The sequence below is a fragment of the Rhinolophus sinicus genome, linkage group LG02, assembly GCF_036562045.2.
Source record: "Rhinolophus sinicus isolate RSC01 linkage group LG02, ASM3656204v1, whole genome shotgun sequence".
NCBI lineage: Eukaryota > Metazoa > Chordata > Mammalia > Chiroptera > Rhinolophidae > Rhinolophus > Rhinolophus sinicus.
Genome location: NC_133752.1, coordinates 193,987,166 through 194,008,810, shown reverse-complemented (window position 1 = coordinate 194,008,810; position 21,645 = coordinate 193,987,166). Strand labels below are relative to the sequence as shown.

At 37.8% G+C, this 21,645-nt stretch overlaps 2 protein-coding genes across 5 annotated transcripts in view; one reads left to right on the top strand and one right to left on the bottom strand.

Annotated features, from left to right (window-relative positions):
• XPNPEP3 (X-prolyl aminopeptidase 3) overlaps positions 1-21,645 on the bottom strand; it is a 52,718-nt gene that overhangs the window by 28,746 nt on the left and 2,327 nt on the right. For 2 of the 4 annotated variants that reach the window (XM_074326453.1, XM_019734494.2), the window contains exons 2-3: positions 10,429-10,545; positions 779-1,186 (exon numbers count right to left, since the gene is read on the bottom strand). In XM_074326453.1, coding sequence (XP_074182554.1) covers positions 779-1,186; positions 10,429-10,545 — 525 coding nt within the window. Of the gene's footprint in view, positions 1-778; positions 1,187-9,386; positions 9,523-10,428; positions 10,546-21,645 lie in introns of those variants that run through there. The other 2 variants (XM_074326454.1, XM_019734497.2) reach the window with 2 other exon arrangements.
• Positions 16,617-17,798, top strand: DNAJB7 (DnaJ heat shock protein family (Hsp40) member B7). Its single transcript, XM_019734499.2, is given in 2 exon segments — positions 16,617-17,455; positions 17,458-17,798. Coding segments are annotated over 2 exon segments (927 nt in total). The 5' UTR covers positions 16,617-16,749; the 3' UTR covers positions 17,679-17,798.

Here is a 21,645-nt window from a genome sequence, read left to right as displayed (position 1 = left end):
TGTCTAAAATCAGTATCTTCCAACTTGATCATCTATCTTATTTACCAAATTGGCTCTAAGAAACTTTTGGATACTTCAAAAAATAAAAAGCTTCCAGAGCTGTAGATTTACAAGAATCAATGAGGATAGTTTATAATGTAGTGCAGGTTCTGAAAAGTTCCAGAAAAAGGATCCCAAAACATTGTGAGTTATCATAATTTCACCAGAATTAAGGTAGAGAAAGTGCCTATTTTGAGGGGTATGAACTCAACGGTGTATGAATCACCTAAAAATCTTGTCGAAATGTAGTTTTAGTAGGTACTGAGTGTGGGCCTAAGATTTTACATTTCCAATACCTACTATGCATTTTTAATTCTGATATGCATCACCAGGTGATTGTGATGCTGGTGAAGCACAGATCGTTCTTTGAGACTATTGCCTCCTTTGGAAGAGTTGGCAAAAGCAGTAAAAAGCAGTGGTCAAAGGTCAACAGGCTGCTCAGTGATGTCGAAGAGTGGCCCACGCCAACCTCCACTTTAGAAGGAAATTCTTTCTCTGGGATTTCAAACTAGGACAGTTACAGTCTGTGTGAATGAGTAATCTAATAAGATTTGGCCAGTGAATAAACGAAGTCTTTAAAGTAGCTCAGTCTTGGGGAAAAGATTTATGTTCCCTTCTTGGTACTCAAGAACGCTGCTACAGATGATCATTTTAGGAAACTGAGAACTTTGTCTAAATAGGGAAGGGAGGTCTCAGTCCCGATCTGGCCTGTGATTTGACTTCAGCTGCCATCTGTTACCTTTCAGTGTGGGTACGAGATGTTGAAATTCGTCCAGCGTGTAGGCTTCGTCCACTCCGGTTAGAGCTATTGCTCCATCCGCGCCAGATCGCGGGCCATCCCACAGTTCTCGACTGGGATCTCGCCGAGGCACAAAAAGCATGGCCTTGTGTGCTGGTAACTGCTTGCCAGGGAGGCTCTGAAGGACCAGAATGCTATCGGGCTCTTGGAATCCACACAGGTACAGGAAATTGTTGTCTTGGTGGAAAATGTAGGGGATATCGTTGCTCATGTAGTATGTAGGGTTGGACAGCAGAACGACTGTCTGGTCTGTCCCACTCTGCCCTTGAGTTTCCTTGTGGATCACAGACATTAATTTGTGTCTGCGAAGAGCATATTCCACCTGGGATAGTCCCGGAGTCACCTCCCCTAGAAATGACAAACAACAGAGATGCTTTGCATTTCCATAGTGTCAAAGTACTTCAGGTCGTTTAATATTAGATGGAGATGCCCAAGTTCATTTCTTCAATTTATACCAAATCTCATCATAGCACATGGGGAATTTGGAAATAACCCAGGTTTAAAATTTATTTATATTCCATTGCAGAAATTTGGAAGAAAAGATAGTTAAATGTGGTTCTGCCTGAAAACTGGGATCATGACCCCTTTAGATCTCTTCCGGGTTTCTGGTTCATTCTTTTACTCATTCAATCAAACATTGATTATTATTATGTGGAAGGCATAATTAAGCATATAATCAAAGTTGCCCCGAAGTTTCAATATAGAAGGTGAGGAGAAGGCTCACATTATCTGTGTATGACTTTCCCAAAAGAACGTAAGCTCCATGAAGACACAGATTTTTGTCTGTTTGTTCAATGTTATATTCCCAGGAGCTAGAATACAACTGGAATATAGTGGACATTTGATAAATATTTGTTATCTATAGTTTTTAACATAATAGAGTTTAAGGACAAAAAGCTTTCCCTGATTTCAATTCCCAATGCATAATAATAACTTTCTAATAGGACTTTTCATTCTCTACCATGTATTAACAGTGATCTGGGTATAAATAACCCCCTTAAGATCAGGGCCATCTTTGCTATACTCCAAAAACCTCTAATATTACCTACTTCCTGGGGCTGCCATGAGAATCAAATTTGATAGAACATGTGATTTTTTAGGATTGCAGATTCCCTAGAAAATCTTTTGAAAGTCATGGATTAATTCTGTTTACACACATACAAACTTTTGACACAATTTCAAGAGACTCAGATTCCCTTAAGTCCACTCCAAAAGCCTAGATGAACAGCCTCTGTTATGAAGTGCTATGTGTTACTTCTTAATATTAGTACTGTTAGTACCTAGCCTGGGCTGCTAGCCCAGTGACGACTGGATGCAGTCTCCCCTTCTGAAATGGAAAACATGCCTGCTTTCACTTAATGTTCCAGAGCAAAAGAACTACTATAACAATCACTCACAAAGGCTGTATCCCTCAGCCCACACTGAGCAATAATAATAGTAAAACACATCGGATGCTTACTACGTGTCTGGTCCTACTATTTACATGTATCAACTCATTTTACCTGTATAACGACTCTATAATGTGGGTTACTATTATTATTCCTTGTGGTAGCCAGTCTCCATATACAAGTATGGAAAGAGAGCCATGAAACATTGCTGTATGAAAGTTACTGGACACAGTAGATATATGATCCCCACCATTTAAAAAAGGAGAGGAAAAAAAATTGGAAAAGAATCAGGTGACTCCAATTTACCTGGCCAGTTTTACTTGGATATAATTTATGCACAAGTGACCCACTTAAAGTATATAATTAAATGGTTTTTGCTATATTCACAGAATTGTACAACCATCACGACCATCAATTTTAGAATATATCGTCACCCCAAAAGAAACCGCAAGCCAATTCGCAGTCACTTCCTATTTCCTCCCAATCACCCCCAGCCCTTGGCAACTGCTACCGTGTTTCCCTGAAAATAAGACCTAACCGGAAAATAAGCTCTAGCATGATTTTTCAGGATGACATCCCCTGAACATACGCCCTAATGCGTCCTTTGGAGCAAAAATTAATATAAGACCTAGTCTTATTTTTGGGGAAACATGGTAATCTATTTTGTTTCTATGGATTGGTTCATTGTAGAGATTTCATATAAATAAATACAGGCACACAATATGTGGTCATTAGTGACTTAGACAACTTTTTTTTTTATCATTTCCCCAATTATCCTGAAATTAATTCCTTCTAATGTCTTACATAAATCCAATATGTTCTTTCCCCATCACCTTACTTACAATGGGACCCCTTTCTGAAATTTCTTCTCCTTCCATAACAATTCCACTCCAAAAATCTTAGGCTCAATACATGTTTGTTTTTAGACAATTTTCATTTAACAGTCTTTCCTGATTAGCCCAAATCTTGTTGATTTGTCCCTCTGAGTTGTTTTTAGAGCTAACTATTTCATTTCCTTATATACACACCTACAGTTGTATACACATGTAATCACATCATACTGATCTCTGTTAAACATTTTCCCCTTTTCCTTCGTTGTTTTGTGCCCCACTCCCCTTCCCTCCTACTTCACATCAGCACCATGCCCATGCTTGTAATCTATTGTGTATCCTTTTCTATTTTCCTCAATACTCAGAAAATCATACATGCATATACCATACACCTGCACTAGCATTTTACAAAAAAAAGATATTATACACTCTTTTCTGTTCTTGCTTTTCTAACACAATACCTCATGAAAATCCTTCCCACCAAATCATCTGGCATAGTTTCAATTCATTCTGCTTGATGTCTTCATAATATTTCTTGGGGTGATGTGTCATAACTCATTGAGACATTTCCATACTGGTGGGCATTCATATTGTTTTCAGCTTTTTGCTACTATGATAAACCTCTTTGTACTTATATCCTGGTACTTTCATGCCATATATACTGGTGCTTCTATTTCTAGGGGATAGTCTCAGGAGAGAAATTGCTGTTTGAATTTTCTTAGAGCTCATGTTCTGTACACATAACTCAGTTGTTTAATGAATGGACTTGGAACTTTTATTTTTGTTTTACCTATGTATAGTTTACCTCTCCAGCAAATCCTGTAGTTTGCATTCCATTAATAAAATAACTTTTTATTTAACTTTTGTTTATCTACAATAGAAAAAAAATTACATTTTTATTAATGAAGTGGGTAAGAAATAAAAGATATAAACAAGAGATGACCTTATAGGCCAGTTTGAATCAGGCAAAACAACAGAGTTGGGCCTAGAAGAGCTCACATCACATTTCTTTCTTTCGGGATTGAGCTGGCTAAGAGTCCCTCCCCTTGGGCTCTTGAACAAAATACTGAACTCTGTACTAGAGCCGAAGTACAGCTGAACTATTTATCCCCGATAATGATTCATGTTAAGTCTGCAACTCTTACCCAACACTGGAAATTTCCCACATTACCCAAGCAGTAAATACTCTTATAAAAGCAGAGGCTAGTTATATATAATTGGTGGATTATCCAACCTTTCCTTTTTGTCTCTTCATTTTCTCCGTTTTTGTGCTTTGCGTTTGGTTAGTTCACACCTAAAGTCCATGTCATAAAACTCAATTAAAAATCAATTTATTTTGTGTTTTTCTTTTAATTTTGTAAAGTAATAAAATTCACAATTTTAATGACCTTAATCTCCCATTTTCATTAATGAGAGTATACATTTACATACGTTAGAAAATAATTTCTGAAAAAAGGTGTAATTATCTTTTCGCAAAATCAAATCAAAGCAGGATTGGAAAACCATCTTTTACATCCTTCAAAGCATTCCTCTTTGCTGAATCCAATTTCCTACAATTAACTATCTGAGAAATATGTAAAACATTGGCTATATTTTCCCAAACTTAATAATTATCAACACTATGGGGTGATCATTAGCTAAATGCTCCAAGCTTCTGAAATCCCAAAGTGACAAAGAACTCTTGGTCACGACAAAAAAATTATCCAAAGAAAAAGACAGCTTTCTTATCATTTGAAGGAGAAAGAAAAAAAGGGTGATAAAGCAATGAACTTTAATCCTAGAGATAAACCTGGCAGTTGTGATGGCCTTTGATCACAGAACTAACCATTACAGTCAATCTGGCCTGAATGTCTTCTGATAAAACTATATCTGAGCAGACATTATGGCAACTTTGTCAAACTGTAAAGTATTAAGAAACAAAGCATTTTATCATGTGGAGTCAATTAAGGATAAGAATAGCATTCTAACAAGCTTATAAACCAATCAAATGCTTATATGTCATAAGCTTACTGTGCAAACAGTAAAGCCTCACAATCAATTCTAAGGGCCTGAAACCAAGAAGAAAAAAGCTCTCCTGGAACATTTAAGAATTGGGTGTCTCAAGAGGATAAGAAAAATGTTCTTCATATTTATCAGCCAAGAGAGGAAAGTTTTATAAAGACTGAAAATGGATGGAAAAATGCAGGGTTTTGGTACAATCTAGGTATGTATTTTAATTATTTCCTGTACTAACTAGGTTAGGATTTGAATGTGATCTGGTCTGATTTTGAAGCAGCATTCTTGTAGTTTTTACTGTACATAAGGAAATAGTTCACAACCCTATTTACTACTACTATGCAGTTGGAAAATGGGGGTAAAGAAAAGCAAGTAAATGTTTTCTTTTTTAAAAATGTTTTCTTTATCAAATAAAACATACACTTCTCTGAAAAAATGAAATGATCAAATAAATAGTAAAAATAAAACATACACTTCTCTGAAAAAATGAAATGATCAAATAAATAGTAAAAAAAATATTCTAAATAGATTATATTTGCACATATTGAGCAAAGCAAGCCAGACAGAAAGAGTACATACTGCATGATTCCACTTACATGAAATTCAAGAACAGGCAAACAATCTGTTGATAGAAACCAGAGCAGTGGTTAAGGGTGGAGGTGGTGACTGACTGGAGGGGGCAGCAGGGAACTTTCTGGGGTGATGGAAATGTTCTATATCTTGACTGGGGTGTGGGTTGTACTGGTGTATACCTTTGTCAAAACTCACTGAACTGCATACTTAAGATCTGTGCAAATTCACTGAAAAAAAGTATATCACTCGCTAAACTTGAAAAAATTTATACACCAAGACTTCTCCCAGTTGAATTTCTTATCAAAAATATCGTATAAAAATAAACTAAAAAGTTTCCAGATAGTATTCTTTGGCGCAGGTGTTACATACTGTTTTGTGGTTAAGTGTGGCCTCTGAGTCAGGCTTTTGCGAATTGAAATCCTGCCTTAATAACTTACTGAGTAACCTGGGGAGAGCTACCAACTGCTCTGTGTCTCAGTTTCCTCATCTACAAAATGGAGATAATAATAGCACCCACTTCACAAAATTGTTGGGAGGATTGAGTAAGTTAATAAAATACTTAGAACAGTAACACTATGTAAATATTAGTTATAATTATTACTACAATACAGATTTATACTTGAAGAGACTGTCATCCAGGTAATCCAAAGCCAGGTAGGACAACAACTATTCCTATCAAAGTAATTATTTACACAGAAGCCCTGAAAGTCTTTGGCTTCCGCACACAACAAGAATGAGTGTCAAATGATTCAGGAGATTTTGTTATTCAGTTCTTTAGAAGATTCCTGATTCTTGCCTGGGAGTGATTCTTGCTAATCTGTGCCTCAGAGAATTTCTGGATATGAATGAGAAATTTGAGTATGCACAAAGATTACAGACAACTCATTTATTTTTAATGTACCAGTATTTAAACCCATGAAAATTATACTTCAAAATTTTCTTTATCTCCTAGATTAAAAAAGAGAAATAATCGGGCCCGCCCAGTGGCTCAGGTGGTTGGAGTGCTGTGCTCCTAATGCCAAGGTCGCCAGTTCGATTCCCACATGGGCCGGTGAGCTGCGCCCTCTACAGCTAAGATTGTGAACAACAGCTCTCCCTGGAGCTGGGCTGCGGTGAGCAGCTGGAGGTTGGCATGAGCTGACATGGGCTGCTGTGCGCTGCCGCGGGCTACTGTTTGCCACCATGAGCTGCCAGTGGCCAGTGTGAGTGGCCAGCAGCTGGCGCGAGCTTCCGTGAGCTGCTGACTACCGGCGACCCACTGCCTCAAGCTGGGGGGCGCCCAAGGCTCATTATACCAGCATGGACCAGGGAACTGTGCCCTACACAACTAGACTGAGAAACAAAGGCTTGAACCGGAGGGAGCGGCGGGGGAGGAGAAAGAACAGGAGGGGAGAGGGAAGAGAAATACTCTATAATTCTGCACTAAATGATAGTGTATGGATTTTCTATAAGCTAGTTACCAGTATAGTGGTACCATGAAATGAGTAGTCAACATGTATCATACCTAGAGACTAAATACATAGGTTTATTCACCTATAAATTTACATACATAAAGACTGCAGTATTTACTCTGCATTAAAATCTAATTCAGAAGATGAAGATGAGGAAAATGTACAATCAACATGAATATATAGTTATTTTTAAAATTCCACACGTACACAGGGAGTGAGAATAAAAGACACATTACTTTATAAAAAGAGGTAGGCCTTAAACTGAAATTTAAAAACTCTAAATACAAAAACTTGTATAGTCTGTTACTGGGCTTATCAAGTATAATCTATAAAAAAGTGTTTTGAAATGGTTAAATCCATGTAAAGTCATCATTCAGTAACTGTTTGATGGTGGTGATGATAAAGATGTGAGTGAATTTAAGAACTGAGTGTATGGGGACGAGGACACCAGAGAGGCATGGGAAAGGCACACTCTGCTTCAAAACGTGGCTTGTGGCCCCAACATTTGGTTTTCCCCCTAAGTCACTAGGCATTTCACGCACTCAGCTAAATAAATACCCCTCAGGCCGGTGGGACGCATCAGAAACACCCAGGGAACTCTTCGAAACATGTGGCCCCAGAGCTTCCCTTCCCTTGAGATTCTTATTCAGCAAGTCTATGGGATTCTGGCATGGACGTCTATTCTGAAACAGCTCACACAGTGGTCTAGGCAGATTCAAACCACTTTTGATTTCTGTCACTTCTTGGACATATATCTTAATCTTTTTTTCCTTTTTTAAAAGCAAGGCTACGTTCATGTAAGCAGAGGAGAGACAAGGGGCGGGTTACTCTATAGAGCAGCCCTGTTCCTGCTGGGTAAAAGCAAAGCAAGGATCAGTTTCTATTTTAATTTTTTTAAAAGTATAAAAATCAATCTCCCCCTACTAAAGTAAATCTTGATCTTTTAGATATCATTAAAGTCAACCATGTTTGACACAACTTAAAAAAATACACTCCTTGCTCAAAGCAGAACTACAACCAAATTATCATTGAAAGATGGATACCTAACTGATTTTGAAAATCATGAGGAGGACCTGGAGGAGTCAATCTGACTATTTCCATCTAAAGCAGTAGTAGCACAACTAGAACAGAATTTCTTCATGCTCCATGTTATTCTGCTGAATGCTTTCCAAGTTATAATTGTTTCAGGAAACTTGGGTAGGTATGGACAAGAGAAATCCACGGGAAACAGCTCCCAAAAATTCAGAAGGAGCTGATGCAGTAATTCCACTTCTAAGAATTTGTTTTAAGGAAATAATTGATCACAGAGTGTACACACACACACACACACACACACACACACACACACACACACACACAATTTAGTCATATAAAAAAATAAGTCTGGAAAGATACATATACCAAAATCTCAATAGTGGTTTTCTCTGAGTGGTATGGGATTACGAGTAATTTAAAAAATATATATATGCTTATGTGTATTCTCTAATTTTTTTATTATATAGAACTTGTATAATAATTAGGAAAAGGATTGAAATATTTTCCAAAAGTTTTAAGTACTGGCAAGTATTGGGAAAATAATTATGTTAACCATGAAACCTTTTGGAGCTAACCGAGTATAGATGACATAATTTTGTACCCCAAACTAACAAACTGGCTCTATAAAAGAGGTTTGTAAAAAAGTATTACATGCCTTTTAATTTTTCTTAATAATTTACTCCTCCTTCACCCCACAATCATTTTAACACATCCTATGTTTTTCATCTCTACATGGAGAAAGACAAATGATTAATACTTTGGATACTTATATAGCTTTTGCCTCTAAAAACTGTATATCTGACAGTTTCTTTAACATTGATAGTTGTTTTAAAATTTTATCTACTTCTATCCCTTCTCACTTACCCCAATGTCCAAAACATTATGTCTAAGAGCGTAAAAATAAGGACAGGCATCCCATTTCCCCCATCACTGATATTAACACACATATATGTGTATAAACATGTATGTATATATTTATTTACATTCTTTTTTAATATTTACATATATTTACATGCTTTTTTTATATTGTCAACATGCACATAACATACAGAGCCAACCGTCTATATACAGAGGGCATCATCTTGACAACATGATTACTAGTTTCAAGGCCTAGAAAATGCAGCTCACCATGTAAAAGTATCTCACCACAAGAAATCAATAATTTTCAAAGCTGGTAAAACTGAATATTAATTCTAATTAAAAAAAAATCAAAGTTACAGGTAGGTTGACAGGGTAGAGAAATACTTAATACCAACTGGATTGCTCTTAAGCTTACCTTACAGCTTTGAAAAACTCTGATTTCTTGTGTGTTTCAGTGGTGAGCTGCATTTCCTGAGTGTCAGTCGACTTTCCAGCAGGAATTCCAGTCTGATGAAGAATCAGCAAAAGGAAGCCCTCACTGAGAGACACACTGGTATCGCTCACTGAGTGGAGACAGTGAAAGAGTAACGTATTTCTAAAGGCAATTTAGATTGTTTATATGCTCACATAGAAAATACAGATTTAACTTCTCGTGGCAGAAGCAACAATTAATTGCTCTTGAAAACCTGACTGGTTTTTCTACAATGCATTTGGCTTTATTTTACCTCCCTCTTTGGGATGACATGCATTCACCATATCTCATCCCTTAACTGCCTTTTTAAAAAAACAAAACGAAAATCTTTAGGCATGAATTTGAGTGATAGCAATGACACATCTTGGAGAAGCAATGCTGCAATATTACAGCAGAAAAAAATTAGTGAGGCAACCCTTTATTAATTATAAAAATCAGTGAACATTTATCTGCTTTTTGCTATCACCTCTCAAAGCTGTGACAATCAGATCTGAAAATCTTGATATTTTATACAGAAATATTTTTGGTAAACATAATTTTGAAATGAGTACTTCACACTTTCAAGAAAAACATGTTTTCTAAAATGTTAAAACACTGTAGTTCACTAGGCATCAATAGTGAGAAAATAATTGTCTTAGAAAGTAACAGAACTTTTCTCTAAAAACATCCCAAATATATACTTTTTATTGCTACTTCTGAATTGTAAGGCTTATCACGATATTTATGGCTCTAGATGGTACTGTCAGTAGAGTCCCAGTAGCCACATATAGCTATTTAAGTTTAAATTATTTAAAACAAAAAGTTTAGTTTCTCAGTTGCACTAGCAACATAATAAGTATACAACAGCCACTGTGGCTAATGGCTGCTATGTTGCACAGCACAGATGTAGACCATTTTCAGTGTCGCAAAAAAGTTTGACTGGATAGTACAGTTCTAGATAAAGCACCAAAAGAGGGAGACAGTTATTACCGCTCAGAGGCCTTACCTGGTCTGAGGAGGTGTGGGTGTGTAAAGGGGCTGGGCTGGCCCAAGTATCGGCTTGGGATCCTCCTCTCTGGGATGGGCTGCAGGGAGTACCTTCGCTGTGAACACGATACGCATCCTGAAGAAAAAATAAAGATGAAATGGAACAACGAATCTAGAAGGTGCTCACAGCAGGTCTACATTTATCTATCTCCAGCACTTGGATGCTTTAGAAAAATGCCAATCAGTTTCACCTTCTGTATTTATATGGCCCTTCCTCTGAAATACAGAAAGGACCTCATCTTTACCCTTAGCAACTCTAGTCTACTACGGTATAATAGAGGTATATATGCACACAGTATGACTAAGGTATAAATAAGGAGCTATGGGAACAGGAGGGAAGCAACAAAAAAAGCTGGGATGGGGTATTTCACAGTGGTAGTATGAAGCGGTGTCCTAAAATTCAGATAAAGAGAATTAACATTTTCATTAAGAATTATGTGAAGTGTAAGAAAATATGCACATGCTATCTCCTTAAATCTTGTTGTTGCTTTTTAATAAATTTTATTGGGGAATAGTGTGTTTCTCCAGGGCCCATCAGCTCCAAGTCGTTGTCCTTCAATCTAGTTGTGGAGTGTGCAGCTCAGCTCCAAGTCTAGTTGCCGTTTTCAATTTTAGTTGCAGGGGGCACAGCCCACCATCCCATGCGAGAATTGAACCAGCAACCTTGTTGTTGAGAGCTCACGCTCCAACCAACTGAGTCATCCGGCTGCCCCTACAGCAGCTCAGTGGCAGCTCATTGTCTTCAGTCTAGTTGTGGAGGGCGCAGCTCATTGGCCCATGTGGGAATCGAATCAGCAACCCTGTTTTTCAGAGCTCGCGCTCTAACCAACTGAGCCACCAGGCCGCTCTAAATCTTGGAATCTTAGTAAAATAATGAGTGAAAAATGCTTACTAATGGCAGACAATAAACACTATTATTAGCATGCATTCAACAAAGATTGAGTGTGTGATGAGTAAGAACACACGCTGGGAAAGACACAAGAATAAGACAAGAGCATCTGATCTGGTCTTCGAGAATATACAGGCACACCTTGTTTTACTGCACTTTGCTTTCCTGTGCTTTGCAGAAATTGCTGTACCAGAAGAGATGTGTGACACGGAGTCTTTCTGTTGTGATCACAAAATACGGTGAATGCTGCTGCCAAATGCCATCCAACGGACAGGCAGGGATCTTCAATATGGAAGTGGCGCATCAAACCTTAGTAACAGTGTGTGACAAGTTTCAACTTGTTCGGTGCACTCAGTTGGGTGTGAGCTATGGTTGAGAGGTGTGTTTTAAAGTGAGCCGTAATTCATCATCCATCGTGACAGCACTCCATGTCACACATCGCTTTTGGTACGGCAATTTCTGTGAAATAAAAACATTACGGTGTGTCCTCATCCACCTTATTCACCGATTTGGCACCGTGTGACTTCTGGCTCTTCCCCAAAGTCAAAATGGCCATGAAAGGTAAACGTTTTGAATCAATTCAGGATATCGAGGCAGCCATGGCAGAGCAACTAAGGACACTCACGAAAGAGGATTTCCAGAACTGCTTCAGAAAGTGGCAAGAATGATGGGATAAGTGTTCGAAGTGAGGGGGAGCATTTTGAGGGGGATTAATGGCAGTGTGTCTTTTACTGTAATAAATTTTATTTAAACATTCACCATATTGTTTAATCACACCTCGTATCTATTAATATGCCCTTCTTTAAACAAATAGTAGCATTCTGTATTTGAGGAAGATACTATTACTTTCCATTTAAAGATGAGGAAAAAGATATACAGAATGGTTAAGAAACTTGCCCACAATGAAGAAATACTATAACAGAACTAGGATTTGAACAACAATCTATAGAGCCTATAACCATTAGATTACACTGTCTACAGTACAATTTCATCAGTAAAATAATTGAATGTAAAAAGTTAACCAATTTTTTGTTTAGATGAGACAATACTAGAATACTCAATCCTTCTATTTTGGACCATTTCCAAGCAGAGGAAGCTAAACTCTTAACAAATGCAATGTAAAAGAAACAAAAACAAAAAAACAAAAAGAACTTTCACATGTGACATGAATTGAGATGTTTATTATCAGTAAATTAAAAAAAAAAAAAAAAGAAAGTCCTGATAACTTTTTACCTACATTTAAGTACACAGGATTTTGCCCAAGGTCATGTACCAGTAGCCCGCTCTTATCTGTGGTTTTAGTTACCCATGGTTCGAAAATATCAAATGGAAAAATTCAAGAAATAAACAATTCATGTTTTAAATTGCGTGATGTTCTGAGTAGCACAATGAAATCTTATGCCATCCTGCTCTGTCCTGCCCAGGTTGTGAATCATCCCTTGCCCAGCATAGTCATTTAAGGAGCCACCTTGGCTAATCAGACCCACTGCGACGTATCACAGTGCTTGTGTTCAAGTTACCCTTACTTTACTTAGTACCGTGTTCACATTTTTATTACAGTATAATTGTTCTATTTTTCTGTTGTTAATCTCTTACTGTGCCTCATTCATAAATTAAGCTTTTATCACAGGTATGTATGTATAGGAAAAGCACAGTATATACAGGGTTCGGCAATATTCAGTCTCAGGCATCTACTGGGGGTTTTGGAATGTATCCCTCTTGATTACGGGAGGGGTGGCACTATTGTAATTAGTAGCAAACTGGTACGTCCGGTCCTACTTCTAAAATATCCAATTCAATTCAAAGGAGGGCCATTTCCTTAGTTTAGATCCTCAATTCACCTGGACTTCTTTGTCTCCTAATTGGTCTGCTTGTCTTGGGACCATCTCTCTTCAATTCATTCTCTATAGGCTACCCTATTTCCAAAGTGATCCCTTTACGCCTTTGTCTCAATCTCTTCAAAGGTATTATCAATCAAATCAGGTTTAAAATTCCAGGATCTGTCCTTAATTTTCCAGCTCCCCATACAATGCTTAGAATTTTCTTTCAGAATATATGCTTCAAATTCTAGCTTAGCACCCGTCTTGATTGGGCCCTGCTCACTCCTCTGGCCTAATCCTCAAAAAACATATTGAAGCCCTACTAAGCTACTGGAAGAACCCTGGCTAATTAGTCTGTATTGTAACAGCACTGGTCTTCAAAAATGCAGTTCTCTTGGTCTATAATGGCCTTTGCCTGCTTCTGTGATTACCCAACTTCTCAAAAATTGGCTCCAACATGACTCAATCTGGGAATGCTGCTCTTGTTAACTTCCCACCCCTATTGGTTCTGATGCAAACACCCCTCCTCAGGGCTCCTGTACTTAATTCTATTTTAATACCTACTACACTTACATAATTGCTAATTGTGGGAAAAATTTTAGAAAAATTGGCCGTCCTTGATGATGCTTCATTTTAGCATGCTTGGGAACTAGCAGGCAGCAGTGGGAGAGGCCTCAGCTTTCCCAGCTGCAGACCTGGCAAGGTTTTGATTCCTGACTGTTCCAGTGGTGTTTTCCCACGGTTTGGTGAGCTTCTTTGGCATATCACACAATATATATATATGTCGTAACCACCTTTGTCATTAGCATATTCTATTAATTGCCTTTGTTTTTTGCTATTGCATATTGCTAAATAAATTAACTAGTCCCACTCTAGCATGTGCTCCTGTTTCTTTCCCCTGCTCGTCATTACACTAACTTAGTTTGCCAGTCTACTACAAACTTTTGGAAGGCAGGGCTGATTTGTTATTTGACTTCATCTCCCCAGTGATTAGACTTGGGATATAGTGTGAAGGTCAAAAGCCAGTAAGTCTGGCTTCTGATTAGATGCAGGGAGTAAACAGGGAAATTAAGGATTCTTAGGTTTTGGGCTTCAACAAGTAGGTGGATGGTATTTATATCATTAAACGCAATGGAAAAGATTGAGATAATTATTGGATATTCCAATGGAGAGGTCAAATAGGCAGTCTTAAGTTTAGAGGGGAAAAGTATAAGGTTAGATATATAAATGAAGGTGTCATAAGAATATAGATGGTATCTAAAGGCCTGGGACTGGATATTACCCAGGGAGATGGTGTGGATAAAGTCCAGGTACTGTACTATTTTAGTGTGAGAAGGAAAAGCACAGGAGAAAGGAAGAAAACTAGAAGAATGCGGTATCTGGGAAGCTAAACAAGTGTTTCAAAAATGGGGAAGTGCTCAGCTGCATCAAGTGAATTATGCTAATATGAGGAGGCAAAAAGACAACTAGATTTGGCAACATGGATGTCACTGGAGGCCCTGCCGAGAATAATTTTGGTAGAGTATAGAAGATAGCAGCCAAAATGGTGAAGGTTGTCAAAAGGTACAAATGTCCAATAATGAGATAAATAAGTTCTGGGGATGTAATGTACAGCATGGTGACTGTATGTAGCAATCTGTGTTGCATATTTGCAAGTGGCTAAAAGAGTAAATCTTAAAAGTTCTTATCACAAGAAAAGTTTGTAGTTATGTGAAGTGATGGATACAAACAACTAATTTTAGTAATCACTTCACAATACATACATATGTTAAATCATTATGTCATACACTTCAAACATATACAATGTTATATGTTAATTATATTGCAATAAAACTGGAAAAAAGAAAAGCGAAAGAAGATCAAAGCTAGATTGGGAGGGTGCCAAGGAAAGAATGGGATGGAAGAAAGCACAGATGTCAAGTAGAGACAATGATTTTGAGAAACTGTATTGTGAAGAGATCAGAGAAAAATGGCATAGCAGCTGGAAGGGGCGAGGAATCAAAGGAGGGGGAATAATGACAGAAGCAAATCCTTGTGTTATACTTTCACTCTATTGAAGTTAGATTTTTCGATGTTTTTTCCAACTATATGAATTCCTTGAGATCAGCATTTTCTATTTTCTAACTCCTCTCTGTATCATAGGTTCTCAGTACATGTTTGTGGAATGTCTAGATCCTCAATTCTTAAGTCCTGGTCCAAGAAATGAGATATAGTGGACAGAGCAGAATTTGGAATCAGACTCAAGTTTAAATATTAGATTTTTTGCTAACAAGCTACGTAGCCTTAGAAAAATTACTTTATCTAACATAATATTAAGAACGGGTCTTATATTAATTTTTGCTCCAAAAGACACATTAGAGCTGATTGTCTGGCTAGGTCTTATTTTCGGGGAAACAGGGTACACCTCCCAATTTGCTTCCCACAATACTTGAAATGAATGCTAACTTTATTTGTAATAGCTCAAAACTGGAAAAAACCCACAATATCTAATCCACATGGCTAGCAGCCACTGTCCTGGGTCATCACATGGTTGACTCTGTCACCAAGGTCTCAGCTCTAATGTCATCTCTTCAGAGGTCTTCTAAAACCAACCTAAGGTAGCTCTCTGCCCGCGTCACACTACTTTTTTTTGAGCACATATCACATTATCTCCAATGATTTTTATTTATTCTTTGTACTCCATTATAATGTAAACACCATGAAAACTGGCATTTCTTTGTTCAAGACTGTTATCTATCACCAGTGGCTATAACTGCCTTGCACAAAGCAGGCACTCAATAATTATATATTGAAGACACAAATGCACAGTTTTCAAACTCTTTAAGTATATATTTTATAGTAGTAAACTTGAAGTGGGCAAAGATACCGTCATCCCAAATGACTCAGCACAGGCACACAGAAAGCTTGTATAGTTAGGGTACTTCTCCAGGAAGCCTTCCCTGACACCCCACTTCTGGGGTAGGTGTTTCTCATATGATTGCAGTGCTCCCCCCATCAAAGCCTTTATTATATTGTAATTGAGTTACTTGTTTGTATCTCCTACTGAACTGTAAGTCTCTTGACTAACACAAATATGTCAACTATTGGAATATTTTGAATCCTCATCACGAATTCTTCATTTTTCCAAACCAAAACATGGAAGAACTGAAAGTAACTTATTAAGGCTCAGTAACCCAGAGGTCATACTATGCAAATGGCACGAGGTGGCCATCAACAACAGGTCCCACTGGTTTACAAGGTATTTGTTGAGGCTGCCAGAGAATACAGGGGAAACAGCCCAGAGGGTTCAGAATGGCCTGGTATGACTCTGGACCGGCTCCATTTGGAAGGTCCGGTACCTAGCCCAACCCTAGAACGACACCATAATGCAGCTGTCTCTGACATAAGCTTGTAATTCTGCTTACCACACAACCAGGATCCTAGGGTCTCTTAGCAGTGCTCCCCAGTAATCACATTGTGTCCAATGTAAAAATGTGCCTCTTTGCAGTCACTCTACCACCACCACCAGCACAGCCTGAGCTGAGAGGAAGCCTTGGTTCTCAGTACGCAGAGCACCCCTTTCCAACAAAACATGGTGGGTTACTATGAAGTTCTAGGAGTGCAGAGATTTGCTTCCTGTGAGGACATTAAAAAGGCTTATCATAAAGGGGCACTTAAATGGCACCCTGATAAAAATCCAGAAGATAAAGAAGAGGCCGAGAGAAAACTCAAAGTAGCTGAGGCGTATGAGGTATTATCAAATGATGAAAAACGGGACATTTACGATAAATGTGGCAAAGAAGGATTAAATGGCAGAGATGGAAGTAATTTTGATGATTCTTTTGAGTCTGGCTTCACATTCTGTAAGCCAGATGATGTCTTTAAAAAATTTGGGGGTAAAAGAGACTCATTTTTATTTCATTTATTTGAAGACTCACTCGAGGACCTTTTAAATAGTCCAAGAAATTCCTATGGAAGCAGAAACAGAGGGGCAAGATCCTTTTTCTCTACCTCCAGTGAACATCTAGCTTTTGAGAAATTTCCTTTATATGATACAAGATATACACCATACAGTTCACTGGGCCGGGAGGGCCTTCCTTCCTTCTCTTCCTTGGCATTTGATGACAGTGGGATGGCCAACTACCTATCTTTTACCACTTCAGGTAAAATTGTTAATCGCAGAAATACCAATACAAACAGAATTATTGAGAATGATGAAGAAAGAGAAGTTGAAGATGATGGTGAGTTGAAGTCCTTCCTGATAAATGGTACGGCAGATGAAGAGGACTCTGCAGAAGACGCAGTTGGAGAAGACAGTCACTCAACAATTATTCACCAAAGTCCTACAGCCCTAAACACATAGCTGAATATACTTTTGTGGACAATGAGCCAGCTATACCTTGGGTCACCAGCAACAGGGATCCCTCTATTTTCTCAGAAGGATTCAAAGAAGGTGGTAAGAGGAGAAACAAGAAACATAAAAAGGTGTATAAGAAGAAGTCAACCAAAAGGAATCGTTAAATTGACTTTTCAGACACATTATGTTCACGTAACATTTGAACGTGACTCTTTGTGTTTTGGTTAATCACAGCTGTGCGGATAACGTGTTTATGACTATATACTAAGATTGTGTTTTTAACACGTTTAGCAGGATTGTGGACATCTGGTCAGTGGTTGAATGGATTAGGTATGTCAGAAAAAGATGAGTTTGTGGTGACGGTGATGTTAAGAATTTGGAAAACGGCAAAGATCCTTTTACTTTTGTTTTTGAGCTAAATATTTACATAACATAGGTTTTTAGTAGTATTTATGATCTATTTCATTCTTTTTCTCTAATTAAAACTACTGTACAAACTTCTGAAATATGTATAGCCTTAGGAACTAAAACTATATTAAGATATACAGGTTTAGACTATATAATTATTCATGAAATGACTTTTTTTTCCTATAGAGGCAGAACATTTGACACATAACTTAAAGACATTATAAATTAAAAATTAAAGTATAAAAGTATTTTCTTTTAATTTAAAAATAGCCAGACTTGGGCCGGCCTGGTGGCTCAGGTGGTTAGAGCTCCGTGCTCCTAACTCCGAAGGCTGCCGGTTCAATTCACATATGGGCCAGTGGGCTCTCAACCACAAGGTTGCCAGTTCAACTCAAGCCCCACAAGGGATGGTGGGCAGCGCCCCCTGAAACTAAAGGTTGAACACCGCACCTTGAGCTGAGCTGCCGCTGAACTCCCGGATGGCTCAGTTGGTTGGAGCACATCCTCTCAACCACAAGGTTGCCGGTTCGACTCCCGCAAGGGATGGTGGGCTGTGCCCCCTGCAACTAGCAACGGCAACTGGACCTGGAGCTGAGTTGCGCCCTCCACAACTAAGACTGAAAGGACAACTTGAAGCTGAAAGGCACTCTCCACAACTAAGATTGAAAGGACAACAACTTGACTTGGGGAGAAAAAAAAGGCCTGGAAGTACACACTGTCCCCCAATAAAGTCCTGTTCCCCTTCCCCAATAAAATCTTTAAATAAATAAATAAATAAAAATAGCCAGACTTACATATATATATATATATATATACATATATATATATATACATATATATATATATATTTTTTTTTTTCCAGCCAGATTTATATTTGCACACCCATGTTCACAGCAGCACTATTCACAATAGCCAAGAGGTGGAACAAACCCAAATGTCAATTGATTAATGAATACATAAAATATTAATAGATACAGGTATATACCTACAGTGGAATATTATTCGGCCTTAAAAAGGAAGGAAATCCTGTTACATGCTACAACATGAATGAACTTTGAGACATTATGCTAAGTGAAACTAAGCCATTCATAGAAAGATAAATACTTTATGACTTATATGTCAAATTCATAGAAACAGAAAGTAGAATCGTGGTTACCAGGGGCTGGGGGGAAGGGGAAAGGAAAAATTGTTAATGGGAGTAATTTTAGATTTGCAAGATGAAAAAGTTGTGGAGATCTGCTTTACAACTGTACTCATATATTTAAAAACGAATGTGATAAATTTTATGTTGTATTTTACAATTTTTTTTTTAAAGCCAGACTTACTATGGATTCCTCAGATCAATCTGGCTATATTATGTGTGAAATATTAGTATTTTTTGAGTACCTACTGTTTGTCAGGTAGTGTTCTAGCTACCTGGAATACAGCAATGAACAGCAAAAATCTTAGCTGTCACAAAGCTTACAAACTGGAGAGAAACAATAAACAAACATTAAATAAAATATGTTAGTCATAGGTGCTAAGGAAAAAAACTAAAGTAAGGAACGGGAATAGAAGTTTTGGAGTATGAGGGTTGAAATTTTAGCTAAGGTAGCCAGGGAAAAGTGATGGCTACCTCTGAGTAAAGATCTCAAGAAGTGAGGGAGTTAGCCATGTGGTATCTGGTGAGACAATTCCAGGCAGAAGGAATAGCAAGTGCAACACCCCAAAGGCAGGCTGTGTAAGGTGTGTTTGAGGAACACAGAGGAGATCAGTGGTAGCCGACTGAGAGAGCAAGTAAATGAAATAAGAAAGGTAACTAAAGGTCAGATCACACAGGGACTGCTAGATCACAATACGCACTTTGTTATATATGTGGGACAGGACGCCACTGGAGGCTTTGAACAGAAGAGTGACATAATCTGACATATTTAAACAAACCCACGCTGGCTGCTGTCATTGAAAACAGACTGAAAGTAAGCAGGGAAATCAGGTTATTGCCACAATCCAGGCAAAAGATTGCAGTAGCTTGGTCCAGAGTGATGGAGGTGGGGGTGGGGAAGAGTGATCAAATTCTGGATATATTCTAAAGGTAGGACCAAACAGAATTTGCTAACAGACTGGATGTGGATATGATAGGAGTCAAGGTTTTGGGCCTTAGCCACTGGAAGCAGGGATCTGTCATCATCTGAGATAGGGCTGCAGGTATTAAGTTTTGGACATGCTACATTTGAGATGCGTGCATTTATAAAGCAACTGAAAAGAATTGGCTGCATTGACTTGCATCCTACATGTTCCTTGTCATTGAATTATTCCTTTTTAGCAAGATCTATTGACCTTACTTATTTTAATCTTTTATTTCTTAGAAATGTAATTACTGCAAATTTTAATGTGACTAAAAGATAGGAACACATACTCTAGCAGCACAAAAACCCAATCACCTTTGGCGAAATACAGTTCAGTGGTATTTAGCAGTGCAACAGATTTGCAAACTAGAAAAAATTATAATACCTGTTTTTTTTAAAATGACTTACAATAGTGTGAGCTTTTGTTTAATTTTGTTTGATTTTTAGTTGGTAGGAGGAGGGGAAGGAAAGGTCATTTATTCTACAGGAGGGACTGGGGACAATTAGCATTTATAGCTTATTTTCAGAAAATAAAATCATAAAATCCTAGAGTATTTTAAATGGTACTTATATAAAATGTGATATTTAGTAGAGTTCTAGCTGTCATTACGCATGTGGGCTTAATCAGTTGAAAAAAATGCAACTTTCCAACAAATGTAAAAACCAGTGTCTGAAAATTTAAGAATGAAGTGACATGCTTTCCAGTCCATTTCTCACTCTTTAACAGATAACCAAAAATTCAGATTTAACCGTATTCAATAGCTTGAAGTTATTCAATGGTTTCCCACTGCCTAGAGGAAAAAGCTCATTGTTTCTTAACATAATACAAAAGGTCCTCCAGGAACCTGGCACCAGCTTTCTTCACAACTTGATTTTCTATCACCTGTTCCTACACATCTCATGCTTAAGCCCAAGTTTTTCTAAAATATGTTCCAAGGGATACCAGTTCAAGACTCATTACAAAAGAGGGTGCCACGGTCAAATACATTTTGCAAATTACTGCCAAATACATTTCCTTCTTAGACTTATAATTAGTCTGTCATGGGCACTCTGAAATGCAGCATTCCCTGTACTTATTTGACCATAGAACCATTTTGGTGTAACACCTATTAACATGCCCAGGAACGTATTTCCAAAAAGCTCCTTCAGGCTTACTAAGGATTGCAAAGCTTTGTACCAGCCATTATGTCTCAGAGTTCCATGCCTTTGCATGTTCCCTCTGCCAGGATGGTTCCATTACTCTATTCTGCTTGGTTTTGAAAGCTGCCTTTCAGCTCTCAAATCACGTTATCTCTTAATCTTTAAAGGCATGCCCACATTTCCACTTTGCCTCTTCCTGCTCCCAGAAAATATCTCTTTTCCCTTCTCCCCACCACTGGACCTCTATCACTAAATTTAGCATGATATATTACAACTACTTGCTTTTTTTTTTCTGTGTCCTTTGATGGTAGAAACTTTTTTATGCTCAGTGCTCATATGTGGTGCTCAGTTAATGTTTGTTGAATGAATAAACTATAAACAGTCTTTTAAGAATTATTCTGTACTTATTCTTTTATATTTTCAACATTTCCGTTCCCCATCTCAGTCTTATATTTATCTTAAATGATGCAGTCTTTTA